The 14012-nt window shown below is 39.4% G+C and overlaps 1 protein-coding gene across 6 annotated transcripts in view; it reads right to left on the bottom strand.

The window, feature by feature from the left end:
- The window catches only part of TCF12 (transcription factor 12), a 232552-nt gene that overhangs the window by 56291 nt on the left and 162249 nt on the right, over window positions 1-14012 (bottom strand). For 5 of the 6 annotated variants that reach the window (XM_056572396.1, XM_056572398.1, XM_056572400.1 and 2 more), the window contains exon 7: window positions 2512-2647. The exons of the other annotated variant lie outside the window; for it this stretch is intronic. In XM_056572396.1, the coding sequence (XP_056428371.1) occupies window positions 2512-2647 (136 nt within the window). The remainder of the gene's footprint in view (window positions 1-2511; window positions 2648-14012) is intronic. 6 annotated transcript variants of the gene reach the window in all.

Here is a 14012-nt window from a genome sequence, read left to right as displayed (position 1 = left end):
GCAATATACATTGGTTAAAAAATTTGTATATTTATGGCTGAAAAAGTTCTATCCCTGCAGCTATTGCAAGTGAGGACAGGACAAGCAGGGCTCTGTGCAGGCTCCTGGCTTGTCAATCATCCTCATGTGTGAGCCCCGCCCGTCCTCACTGCACAGAGCCCCGCCCGTCCTCACTGCACAGAGCCCCACCCGTCCTCACTGCACAGAGCCCCGCCCGTCCTCACTGCACAGAGCCCCGCCCGTCCTCACTGCACAGAGCCCCGCCCGTCCTCACTGCACAGAGCCCCGCCCGTCCTCACTGCACAGAGCCCCGCCCGTCCTCACTGCACAGAGCCCCGCCCGTCCTCACTGCACACAGCCCTGCTCGTCCTCACTGCACACAGCCCTGCTTGTCCTCACTGCACACAGCCCTGCTTGTCCTCACTGCACACAGCCCTGCTCGTCCTCACTGCACACAGCCCTGCTCGTCCTCACTGCACACAGCCCTGCTCGTCCTCACTGCACACAGCCTTGCTTGTCCTCACTGCACACAGCCCTGCTTGTCCTCAATGCACAGGGCCTGGCTTTGTCCTCCGTGTACAGGGCCCTGCTTTGTCCTCAGTTCAAAGGGCCCTGCTTGTCCACCCTCACTTCCTATATTTGGACTCCTCATATAGACACACAGGCAATCGCTGCAGAGACAAAAATATACATATTTTCTAACCAATGTATATTACAAATAAACATAATGGTATTATCTACATTATATGAAAAAAATTTTTGATGACAGGTACACTTTAACAGTAAAGATTTATATATCACGACATGGCTCTCATCTGCATTAGATTATGTTTAATGCATGCCACAATAATATAATGCAGCACTTTCCAAGTGGCACAACTTTATTATATGTCTATGCAGGATATATTTTTGTAAGGTTCTGGTTACACTGGTGTCATGGTTTCTGATTATAGTGAATGCCATAATGCTTTGCATATAAAGCATAGTTTGTCATATGCAGATGTTGCCTGACAGATCCCATTGGCTGGCAATATTAGGAAGGAACCCAAAACATAAATGCCGAACAGCAGTTAGCATGGCTTAATATGGCAGCATGAACTGCACATGGTCAATACCACATCGCACTCATATGGCTAGCTCTGTCTCCTCAAAAGTATTCCTCTTTGAGAATACCAACCAAAACAGGCCACTATGCATAATGCATAGGGGAATAAAAATCTGCTAAATAAAACCTGGTCTGGATAAAGTGTGTGACCTTGCAACGAGGTATTTTATTATCATGATTGGAAGGTACACTAAACTGTTATATTCAACTTATTTGTTATGTTAAACTCGGGTGAAAAGTGAGTTTTCCATAGCAATTATACATTGGGAGGTTTGCATGTGTACTTTACCTTACAAACTTGTGAGGAAATGAAACAAAAGCCTAAACTGTTCTGCTAACTTACAGCAAGTAATTCACCTCTGAGGTTACTACAGTTATATAATATGCTTTGTGTAGACCCTATTAATATGAATGACATCACAAGTATTATCCCTAAAGCTTTTTCAGAATCAAGGTCATTAACTTAATCTGTGGTTTTATTGTAACATATTGGCTGGCTCATCTGTATATGTGGTAATATAAACTACAGCTAAACCTTAACCTACATGATCAGTAAATTGCCAGCAGAAAATAAATGATTAAAGTCATAGGGTTTAGACAGATGCTATATACTGCAGTGGTGGATGTCATCAGATAGTGGGGGTACTTTATTCATTAAATAATAATTCACCTCTGCAAACCATTCTACAGTATAGAGGTAAATATCTTCACAAATTGATCTTTTGTTGCATCCATATTATTTACTCATTAGTTAAACAGGATTTTAACAAACAAGGCAGAACAAATTTCGAAAGAGGTGCCACTGGAGTCACTTTATGAGGATTAGGCCAGAAAAATCCACCCTGTCCAACCAATGGTCATCCTGATGACATCCCTCTGGTGAGTTCATGCCAAGCCTCAGACAAAATCTGGCAGTTTAACACTTTCCTTCTATTCTACCTTAACTGAATATCTTTATTCAACCGAGTGATTTTCTATGGGAACAGAGAACAAGAGACACACTTGGAAATGTGTCCTAAAGCATAAGCAACACTGGCACTAGCTCAGTTCAGATGCCCTTGATAATTTTCATGAAAGCTGCAAATTATCAGCCCCATTACAAGTGTTACTCAGCTTACCATAGTGCCAAATGTGTGCCGACAGACCATTAAAAAGGCTTCACAACAAATGTAAACCAGTAAGGAAGCACATAACACATGCATTTCACATTAACAACATTACTTGCATTTCATATCCTTTCTTTAAATATGCTCACCTCAGATTTAAGCCCAAGCGTCTGTTTACATGCACAAGACCAACACATTACAATACTAAAGAAGCATACACAAACATGGATCAGTCATTCAAGGAGGAGAAAAGGAACATTCATATCTTCTGAGGCACTTGTGAAACTTGTCACCAGTTACCTAGGGTTGGGGTGTCCTGTATTGGCCTTCGACGAGAACCTGATGCAGAAAATGGAAAATAAGGGCTTCCTGGTTTTCCTGAGGTCGGAAGCTGCCCCGAACTACCAAGTCCAATATCGGTTCGAATGAGGCTGGTCTGTAAAATACAACCACCACAATTTGTAAGAATTTTTTATTTTTTTATTTTACATTTTTCATTACTTATAAAAGTTTATATAAAAACGCAAAATGGTGATGGTAACAAAAAAACAAAAAAAACAAAACAAAAACAAAACCCAAATCTAGACTATGGACGTATTCTAATGTTCTGACTAAAAAAGTGATCATGGAGGACTAGCCGTTTCACTGCTGACTGCAGGTAATATTTGTTGAGATCCCGATGCCTATACTTAATGGGCTCTTGGGGCTGATTTACTATTGTAAAGGTGCCAGAATTCAGACGTAATTTGTGCAAAAAAACGGTTTCACATGATTTGTGCTACATTTATGAGCTGTATACAATTGTATCTCGCTCAGCAAAGTGCATGACGTGTGTGTGTGACGGGAGTACGGAAAAGTTACATTCACTGTGGCACAACATTACAGAGTAAAGTAAGCCAACTAACTCTTGGTCTAAACTTTGATAAATCTGGCATATCCCTAGACTGACTATTTAAACAGCATGAACCACTGTGAAATCCAGTGTATTTTTTAACTGTCTAGTGTAAGTTTGCAGTATCTGAGAACATAACAGTATTAGAAGATCTGGGCCATGGTATTCCTAGGCTGCTTTCACACTATAAAATGTATCCGTTTTAAAGATCCGTTCAATGTTCCCTTATAGAAACCCTGAAAATAGTCTGTTAATAGTCTATGGGATTTTTACATTATCCGTTTTAACCCGTTCTAGCCTGTTATTAATAACAGACGTTATTCTGTGACGGAAGATAGAAACGGGAGAAAAAGTGCATGCACTATTTCTTCCGTTCATTCTCCAGTCACAAAATAACGTCACTTGAAATCCACTTTCAATTTTTCCTCATACATTCCAAGCAGTGGTCAATTAAAAGTATTCATACATGGAAGTTATCACACCTTTGTCAAAACACAACATCATGATCAAGACATGAATAAATAAAAACAGAGTTACAAATTCATTTCCCTTATTTCTAACTGCGTGCACATAGAAAATATCCTTCACAACCAATCCTGCCTATTCTAAATGCACAAAGATCAATGATTAACCTAATGTTCATTAATATTCAGAAATACTGATATTGCCTGCCATTTACAACACATATGCTGCTAAGATAGAACTTGCATTAAGACAACGCTCTTTGTACAGCACCATATTTTCAGAAAATCATTAGCATGATTGGACCCTAAGAGAGCTACTTCTTATCCAATCATACACAAGCATGCTCAGTTTTGTCAAGCGTGCACGTGTCCTTAAAGGGGTATTCCAGATTTTATTACTTATTTGACTATGCTACAGGGGCTGTAAAGTTGGTGTAGTTCATAATATAGTTTCTTTACCTGTCTCTGATGGCTGGTCTCGCATTCTTATGTGATCTTTGCTCTGGATGTTCATTTTTAACAGTTTACGAAATTACTCCTGTCTCAGGTATTCCTAGGATGCAGTGCGGCTGGGACACTACCTCAACAGTCAGGTGATGACAGTGAGCCTGTTCTGCTTCAATGGGTGGAGAGACCACAGGGAATTTCCAACAGTTGGAGGCACCCTGATTAGAAAGCACTGGTCTTTTGTATGGAATTCAGCTCATTTGTGATTCAATGGGTGGGGTAACTGATGTATAGGAGGGAGGAAAGTGGAATTATGGGATTTGTAGTAAAAGAGAAAACTCTAACAGGAAATATCCAGTTCACAACAAGATAGTCACAGCTTTATGGTAATCTCACAACATAGCCATTTAACCCAAAGACGAGAGGGGATCCTTCCTAAGTATGTCTATTACTGTCTGGCAGGTAAGTGCTAAAATCACCTTATGGTGGATAACCCCTTTAACAGGGAGAGGGAAATAAGGATATAGAATCGACCATACTAAAGTAGACCACATCTGACAAACAAAAACCCTAGTATCAACAAAAAAAGTTAATTATAGATCATCTGCAGATTAACAAATATGAATGGACTCCTATATAAAACAATTTTAACATACAGTACGTGTGAACATACCCTTAAAGTGTGACCCTCCAAAAAAAATAAAAATAGTAATTATATATATATATATATATAATAAAAGTGGCAAAAAAAATCAATATTTATTGTTTAGAAGCATGTAAACAATATGCAAAATTATATTTAAGTCTCTGATTCCTTTCCCCATTTTGTGTGCATCACCCTGCAAGAGTAATCCTTTATGATGGATTGATCACTGCTGACAGAATACAGAACACTTAACTCCTAGGGGACATTTTGTCCTGAGTTAGTAAATTGCCTAAATCACCATGACACCTGTCAATGTACACACTCTTAAGCCGATGCCTTCTGAAGCATTGGGTACATTGGACCATTACTAAAAGCCAAGAGACAAGTCTGAGAATGAACTTGCTTTGTATATTGTTATGACCACAGATATAATAATAATGGCTGAAAACTGATATGGTCACTACTTAACATATTAGTCACATTAACTATTCTGCAATGACTGAAGGTGCAGAAGATATTACATGTGACTATTCCCATTTATATACTCCTAGTATAGATAGCCAAGACTCTTCCACACAAAGGCTAGAAATACCAGCACTAAAAAAGTAAAATGTACGGTGCAATGAATTACCTTAAATTGAGCACTGCCATTTGAAAATACTTTTACACAATGTAGATAATAAACCAATGTATATTTGTAATATAGATTGGTTAATTTTTTTTAAATATTTTTGGGCAAAAAAAAGGCTTCATATTTCTTGGTGGGGGTGGGGGCAATGGGGGTGTAGATGCACTTTTCTAGCTTGATCTAGCCATCACTGGAGGTCTGCTGAAGAGAGCCAAACACTTAATTGTCTCTTTGGCAGCTCCTTTAATGACAAAGGCTCAGGGCCCCCTTCAGTGGAGAGATCTCAGCACTCAGAACTCCTCAATCTGACACTTACCCCCTATCCTGTGGATAGAGTAAATCGGACTGAGACTACCCCTTTAAGGAAGCAGTTACTAATATCAAATTATATTTAATTTTATGTAAGGTCAAGGTTATCTAAGGTTATGTAAGTGATCTAACCTTAATATAAGTTTGTAAAGCGCAGTCTTAAAAGTGTGCGCTCTGCAGTCTTTTCGGACCAAAATCAATGCTATTAGTCAATCCAACCGATTTATCTTCTCATTTGAGTCAACTAAGATAATATTGATTATAACTGATCCTGTCTTCAGGGCTTCAAGAGAAAGAGTACATAGAGACCCAAGAGATAAAAGCTGCAGACGAAATATTTATATTGTACCCGTTTACTCACCTGACTATATTACAAACATTCAACTATTTACGTAATATTACAGAAAGGCTTTCAGTATATTATGTGACAATACAAGCTACAAGCATTGCTTTTACTGCTTTTTAACACACAAGTCCTGCATTCCGGAATTCTCCAGTATATAATGCTAATATATAACACTACAAAAGCATGATTTTTCTAACAAATTTTTTTCCCCAGGTTTTTTTTTGTGATTATCTATACAGCCAGATAAAGCCAAATAACTTGTAATGGATATTAACTATCTGCCCTGGCATCTAAAACAAGCAACATTTGGACAGAATAAACTGTTCTTTCGATAACAAACATCTTTGCCAAAACTGGTACTATTAAAAATGCACATCTGGCACCTGGTCAAATCTTTAAAAAAAAAAAAAAAAAAAAACACAAGACAGAACATACTTCTATTTAGTCTATACATTCTAATTCCCTTATCTTATCCCATACATGCAGTGGAAAGCAGGGAAAGCACAAGAACACTGCTGTCTTGACCAAATACACACAGTGGGACTTAAGGTAAATGAATCCAAGGTGCTTATGGAAGAAGTTTCTAGCTGATAATTTTATATGAAAGCAATGTTTGGCTCGACTTGAATATGAAACCAGTGACACAAACTAAATATATAAATGATTTATCTCTGAATTAGCTCTCCTAAGTCTCTAAACATTCATAGCTGTTGTACAACAAAACTATAAAAAGTAGATTAGGTTATACAAACATCAAAGGGGGAATCCCCTGTTCAGGACCGCTCTATAAGCCACAAAAGAGATTCCCTATTAGTTGCTTTAACATTTGCAGATGGTCTGTGAATCTAAGCAAGCAGTCAGCAGTTTATAGTGGATCTCCGGTGATGGACTGCAGCTTTCACATTAAAGTAGTGGTCTGTGATGAAAAAAATGCTGCATTGTGGGACATACGCTGTGTATTCTCCTATGAGCAAACAAACGGCTACCCGGAGGCCCTGTGTGTACTGTGAGTTTTGGAGGCAGAGCCAGCACGCCAACATGACTGACGTGCGGACCTGCCTCCAAACCTTACTGAGCACACAGGGCTGTTGTCAGGTAGCCGTGTGTCTGCTCATGGGAGAATATGCAGTGTACTTTGAACCGTGCAGTGGATTTTGCTCAGTGTGAAATACGCTGCGTATATGCTACGTGTGATCCTACCCAGAGGGTGGGGTCACTAGTGTGGCGTATTTGCTGCTGTGCGTTTCTCTACCCATTGAAGTTAATGGGTAACAAATTCAGCTGCAGAAAATATGCAGCAAAATAAGACATATGTGACTAAAATTTATTGATGACCTATCCTCAGGATATGTCATCGGATCACTGCGGAATCTGACATCCGGCACTTTAAGATCAGCTGTTTGTCAGAGCTGTGGTGCGGCACAGTGTAACAGAGAGGGAAGCAGACAGTGTTACTTTGTGTAGGGGTCATTATGAGCTAATGCAGCTTTACCCTAATTCACATCAATAGGAGATCAGCTGCAGTAACCGCGGTTGGCCACTACACCATCCATGTACAGTGCTGTATGCTCTGTGCTCTGTCGCACTGTATATGGCAGTGCCACAACTTTGGCAACCCACAGATCTGAGGTTGATGACCTATCCTCAGGATGGGTCATCAATAGATTTTGCTGGGAAAACCTTATAAATTTATTCCATAAAGTATTTCTCTGGTACCTAAAAAAGTTGTCATTTTTAAATGTTATTACAGAAAAAAAATTGTGATAGATATAGATCTATCTATCTATCTATCCATCCATCCATATGGCTATTTCAACATACTTCCACCTAGGATACACTGGTCCTAGTTTTTCTATTTAGAAAATATTTGTTTTCACCATAAAATAACTAATCTGGGTCACGTTTTCTTAATATGTAGAAAAAAGGTGCGCTCCTAGTGTAGTACCGCCTTGGTTAGGGTGCTGCGTGTAGGGTCAATCTCCTTACAAGATGCTGTTGTGCTGAGGGCAATACACCTTCATAGGCATGTAGACTCGCTCTACAGTCTGAGTTCCTTATGGTGTGGCGGCCTTGATGTCTTATAGAGTTGAGCGAACTTACAGTAAATTGACTCGTAGCGAACCTCGTAGCTTGGCTGTTGATTGCTTTAGTCTGCGTAAATTAGTTCAGCTTTCCAAGGGCTCTGGTTACCTGGAAAAGTCTGGGATGAGTATTAGGTCTGGGATGAGTCTTAGGTCTCTTAGGTCTGTATCCACCTTTTCAAGGCAACTGGAGCCATTGGAAAGCTGAACTAATTTATGCAGAGTAAAGTAATCAACAGCAGAGCTGCGAGGTTTGGTGCGAGCCAATTTACTGTAAGTTTGCTCAACTCTAATGTCTTACCTGGTACATCAAAGTGCATCGGTCATAACCAAAGTATAAGAAAAAAACAAAAACAATATCCAGTCTTTGGATATTGTTTTTTCCTATACCTTTAGGTTTTCTTAAAGGGGTACTCTGGTGGAAAACCACTTTTTTTTTAAAATCAACTGGTGCCAGAAAGTTAAACAGATTAGTAAATTCCTTCTATTTAACAAATGTTAATCCTTTCAGTACTTATCAGCTGCTGTATTCTCCAGAGGAAGTTCTTTTCATTTCTAAATTTCTTTTCTGTCTGACCACAGTGTTCTCTGCTGACACCTCTGTGTCAGGAACTGTACAAAGCAGGAGAGGTTTGCTATGGGGACTTGCTCCTACTCTGGACAGTTCCTGACATGGACAAAAGTGTCAGCAGAGAGCACTGTGGTCAGACAGAAAATACATTAAAAAAGAAAAGAACTTCCTGTGGAGCATACAGCAGATGATAAGAACTGGAAGGGTTAAGATTTTTAATATAAGTATTTTACAAATCTGTATAACTTTCTGGGACCAGTTAATTTTGAAAAAAAAATATATATATTTTTCCACCTCAGTACCCCTTTAATAGTACTAGAAATGTATAAGTACATTGACAACTATCCCAGTTCCAAAAGGGTGGATACCTACAAAGTCTGTCATTGTCACCACTGACTGGATAGTGTCACACTAAGGTCAGAGTAGGAATGTATCCCTAAACTGGTCACATCCACCTTTCCATTTATTTCTATATATATTTTTAGAAGGAATAAACATGACAAATTCAATGTGTATTTTCAAGAGGATTCCCATGAGAAATGGGGGATGACACTCTAGATTCCAGTGCATGTACAGTGGATCTATACAAGGATCACCGCCACCGAATATAGGAAATTCACAGCTTTTCTCTACAGAATCCATGAGAATAAGCATGCTCATTCTTCATGCATCTTTTTTCTCAGAAAGAGCATATAATTGAGGAATGTTCGTAGGTTTGATGAAGATTTACTAGCAGAATCGGACCTATATCCTCACAATCAGAATGCATGAATGGAGTCAAAACAGAGGAATACACAATGCAGAGTTCTAAAAAAAAATGTTCCTGAAATGTTGCATCATGGGGAAGTCCGTAAAAAGGATATTAGATCAGGTCCTCTTTAAAGGCTTCAGATTGGTTTGTTTTTCAAAACACAGTGGTTTCTCAATTTACAATTGCCTCTGGTTACAATATTTTCAACATACAATGGTCTTTTCTGGACCATTGTAACTCAACTTAAAATTATACAGACAGTCCATATACTTGAAATGTGTCAGTGGCTGGAAGAACTGACCAAGCAGAATTGGCATATCACTGACAAAACACCAGTATTACTGAACTGAATGCACTGACTGGCTGTTTGGTAGCGCCTCCCTAGAGTACAGGGAGGTATTATATGTTCTGTACTATTTATCTGTGCCAGGGTTAGCTGCTTCTTTGGATACCAGGTGAGGGCAGCTCCATTTTACTTCTTTGGGACATTGTGTGTAATGTACAGGACCCTGAAAAAAAGCTCTAGTCCACTACAGTTAGTGATGTACAGCTTCCACTCTTACTCCAGCTCTTACTTTTATACGTAAGGACTTGCTTTATCTGTATTAGTTATTACTTAGTTTTTCTTTAATCCTCACTTTTTCCTATTTTTGAGTGAAATTTTGGGGGCTTTAGAACCCATTACCAGGTTTCCATAGAGTTATGGTCTCAACATACAATGGTCATCCTGGAACAAAATATTGTAACTTGCGGGACCAACATAGCAACATAATTAAGGCACCAACATGCTTCTAGAATAAACTGTGTATACCATTATACACAGTTATACCATTTTTTATTCCAGCACTAAAACCAAACAATACCTCACAACTGGTAATAAAAATGTACTTGCAATGAAAGACATCTATGTGGGCATCATAAAAATGACAGCAATAAGGAATACCCATATGGCTAAATAAAGATGCTTAATGTGAACAATGTAGGTTCAGCTTAGCACAGGACAGTGCTCAGGCCCAGTATATCGATGGCTCACATACAGAATTACCGCACTGGCAAATGTATTAGACATTTTTCTAAGAATCTACCCCACACAAACATGAGACATGCTAGTTTCCCGTCAGTCCTGAACTTTTTAAGCATTGCCCAGATTTGTGAAATGTAGGAGATTTTTCCACATTCTAATGTAAATCTCCTTAACAATGAAATTGTATGGCTAAGTTGGCAATTATGAGCGTGGTGTTTAAATGATCCAATACTAAGAATCTCATTAGATACTAAAGTGAAATACAGTTGTTACAATTTTTCAGAACAAAAGAATGGTGAATGAGTAATCAATAGCAACTGGCAGAAAATGAGACGTTAATTATGATCCTCTCTGGTGTTTTGTCTCAGACAAGGTTTCATTAAGAGCTTTGTGCTAACCTGTAAGCATTCATGCCAGCCTGTGGAAATCTGATCACACATTCATTCCGCTCTTGTATAGTTACACAAAATACAACATATTTATGTGCCGTGCATGTGCAACGGGTCAGTGTAGCTAGGCAGATCATTAATAAGTCAGATGCAGAGTTTTTTCCCCATTGGTGAGACATTTTCAATCATCTGAATGTTTAAAGGATAATGACATTCATCCATCAAATGCATCTTGGAATCTTCCTAATCTGGCAAGTGAGACAGAGTAGAGACGGACTCCAAGGGTACTGGGTTTTGAAAGTACTCAATACAGTAAACACATGAAAGAAAGAAAGAACATAGATTCCATAAAGTTGTAAAAAGCACAACACAGAACTCCTATACGAGAGACATAATACACAGTGGTTTATTTTTCTGTAGGATGAATTTATGATGATCTATCAGAAATAAAAACTGCAGCACGTTTCATCAAGTATGTGGTCTCTCCAAGAAGTACACCCTGTTCCAAATTATTATGCAAATTCTATTTAAGTGTCACAAAGATTAAATATTTTGTTTTTCAGTTTAACTCATGGATGGCGTTGTGTCTCAGGGCTCTTGTGATCACTGAAAACAATATCTGACACCTGTGATCATTAGACTGCCAGGTGAGCCCAATTTAAGGCAAAACTACTAAAGGTGGGGTGTTCCACATTATTAAGCAGAGCACCATTTTCAAGCAATATAGGGAAGAAAAAGGATCTCTCTGCTGCCGAAAACAGTGAAATAGTTAAAGAGGTATTCCAGGAAAAAACTTTTTTTTATATATCAACTGGCTCCAGAAAGTTAAACAGATTTGTAAATTACTTCTATTAAAAAAGCTTAATCCTTTCAGTACTTATGAGCTTCTGAAGTTAAGGTTGTTCTTTTCTGTCTAAATCCTCTCTGATGACACCTGTCTCGGGAAACGCCCAGTTTAGAAGCAAATCCCCATAGCAAACCTCTTCTAAACTGGGCGTTTCCCGAGACAGGTGTCATCAGAGAGGATTTAGACAGAAAAGAACAACCTTAACTTCAGAAGCTCATAAGTACTGAAAGGATTAAGATTTTTTAATAGAAGTAATTTACAAATCTGTTTAACTTTCTGGAGCCAGTTGATATATATATATAAAAAAAAAATTCCCGGAATACCCCTTTAAATGCCTTGGACGAGGTATGAAAAAATATTTCACAAAAACTTAAGTGTGATCATCGCACTATAAGGAGATTTGTGGCCGATTCAGAGCACAGATGGGTTTGTGCAGATAAAGGCACATTGAGGAAGATTTCTGCCAGATCCATGCATCGGATCAAGAGAGCAGCTGCTAAAATACCATTACATTGCAACAAACAGATATTTGAAGCTGCTGGTACCTCTGGAGTCCCACGGACATCAAGGTGTAGAGTCCTCCAGAGTCTTGCAACTGTGCATAAACCTTCTATATGGCCACCACTAACCAATGCTCACAAGCAGAAACGGCTGCATAGGGGCAGAAAAATACATGAAGACTAATTTTCAAACAGTCTTGCTCACTGATAAGTGCTGTGCAACCCTGGATGGTCCAGATGGATGAAGTAGTGGATGGTTGGTGAATGGCCACCATGTTCCAACAAGGCTGTGATGTCAGCAAGGCGGTGGTGGAGTCATGTTTTGGGCCAGAATCCTAGGAAGAGAGCTGGTGGGCCCCTTTAGGGTCCCCAAATGTGTGAAGATGACCTCTGCAAAGTATGCAGAGTTTCTGACTGAACACTCTTCCCTGGTACAGAAGGAATAACTATGCTTTCCGTAATAAAATCATCCTCAGCAAATAGCTACTCATGAAAATATTTATATGCTTTGCGGACATTTCATTAGCCTGCAATACTCAGCTGTGATCACATTATTATTACTAATTATACAGAGTTGAACTGTAGAAAGGGACTTCTCTCGCACTTTCAACCTCTGGAGCACCCTCAGGGAGAGCCCACAGCATCAAGCATTCTCCTCTATAATACCCATACGGAATCAGCAATACAGCTCTTTAACAGGTATTAATAGGAACGACTCGGCCGAAAGTATTTATCACTCCTTTCACTATAACCAGATTGTTTAACCCATTTTATACCACAGGAACATCACCCTTTCAGCTTACCACACCAGCCGTTCGAACCTCCATCGCTCGCACCAGCGCGACTGATCATTTAAAGGTAGACCACGTTATACAGACAGAGCTCAAATCAATTGACACGCATATCATTTTACATAATTAAGTCACTGTGTATTCATTTTTAGTCATCAGGTGAGCACTTCCTCACACCACTCACAGTTCCATCTATATCATCAGGATCTCTCCCTCCATCTACAGCATTTGCAGGTTAGTTCTTACTACATAGCTTTAATCGATATGTGTCTGATTCAGCGCTTGCCAATTCAATAATATTTTTTGCTATATCCACTATATATTGGTGTGCATTAACAGGGGAGCACATCTATTGGCTAAGCAGCAGTCCAGCCACTGATCATATCCAAACCCATCCAGCGCTAGAGAATTTTTCTAATTTACAAATCTGTTTAACTTTCCGGAGCCAGTTTATATATAAAAAAAGGTTTTGGCCTGGAATACCCCTTTAACTAACTTTTATCTATCCTGCCCATTATGAACAATTATGCTAGTTTTACATCTACTTGCTATACCGCTCTGTCATGGATTGTCTTCATTTTTTCATTATATGGTCCCCCCTGGTCTATATTTTCCTTTCAGGTGCTGATGACATTCGTCTCACAATCCTTTGCGGCTCGAGGCGGCAGCTGGTATCAGGGGGCTTGGCTATTTCTTGTATTTCCTCACAAGCCAGCCCCCTGATGACGTTTGCAGTCCATCTGTACGTCCTGACGTGCCAACGTTCCCTGCGCAGATTGCCGAGATCACGGGACGCCGGCATGTCAGGAGGACGTACAGATGGACCGCAAATGTCATCAGGGGGCTGGCTTGTGAGGAAATACAAGAAATAGCCAAGCCCCTGATACCAGCTGCTGCCTTGAGCCGCAAAGGATTGTGAGACGTATGTCATTAAGACCTAAAAAGAAACGCTAGACCTGGGGGGACCATATAATGAAGAAAAAGACAATCAACGGCAGAGCGGTACAGCAAGTAAATGTAAAACTAGCATAATTTTTCATAATAGGCAGGATAGTTAAAAGTTAGTTAACCCTGGAATACTCCTTTAGCGTACGTTCACATGTACGCAGATTTGA

The sequence above is a fragment of the Hyla sarda genome, chromosome 4 (genome assembly GCF_029499605.1).
Source record: "Hyla sarda isolate aHylSar1 chromosome 4, aHylSar1.hap1, whole genome shotgun sequence".
Lineage (NCBI taxonomy): Eukaryota > Metazoa > Chordata > Amphibia > Anura > Hylidae > Hyla > Hyla sarda.
Note: the sequence above shows the minus strand (reverse complement) of the source record. Positions and strands in the feature narration are given on the sequence as shown.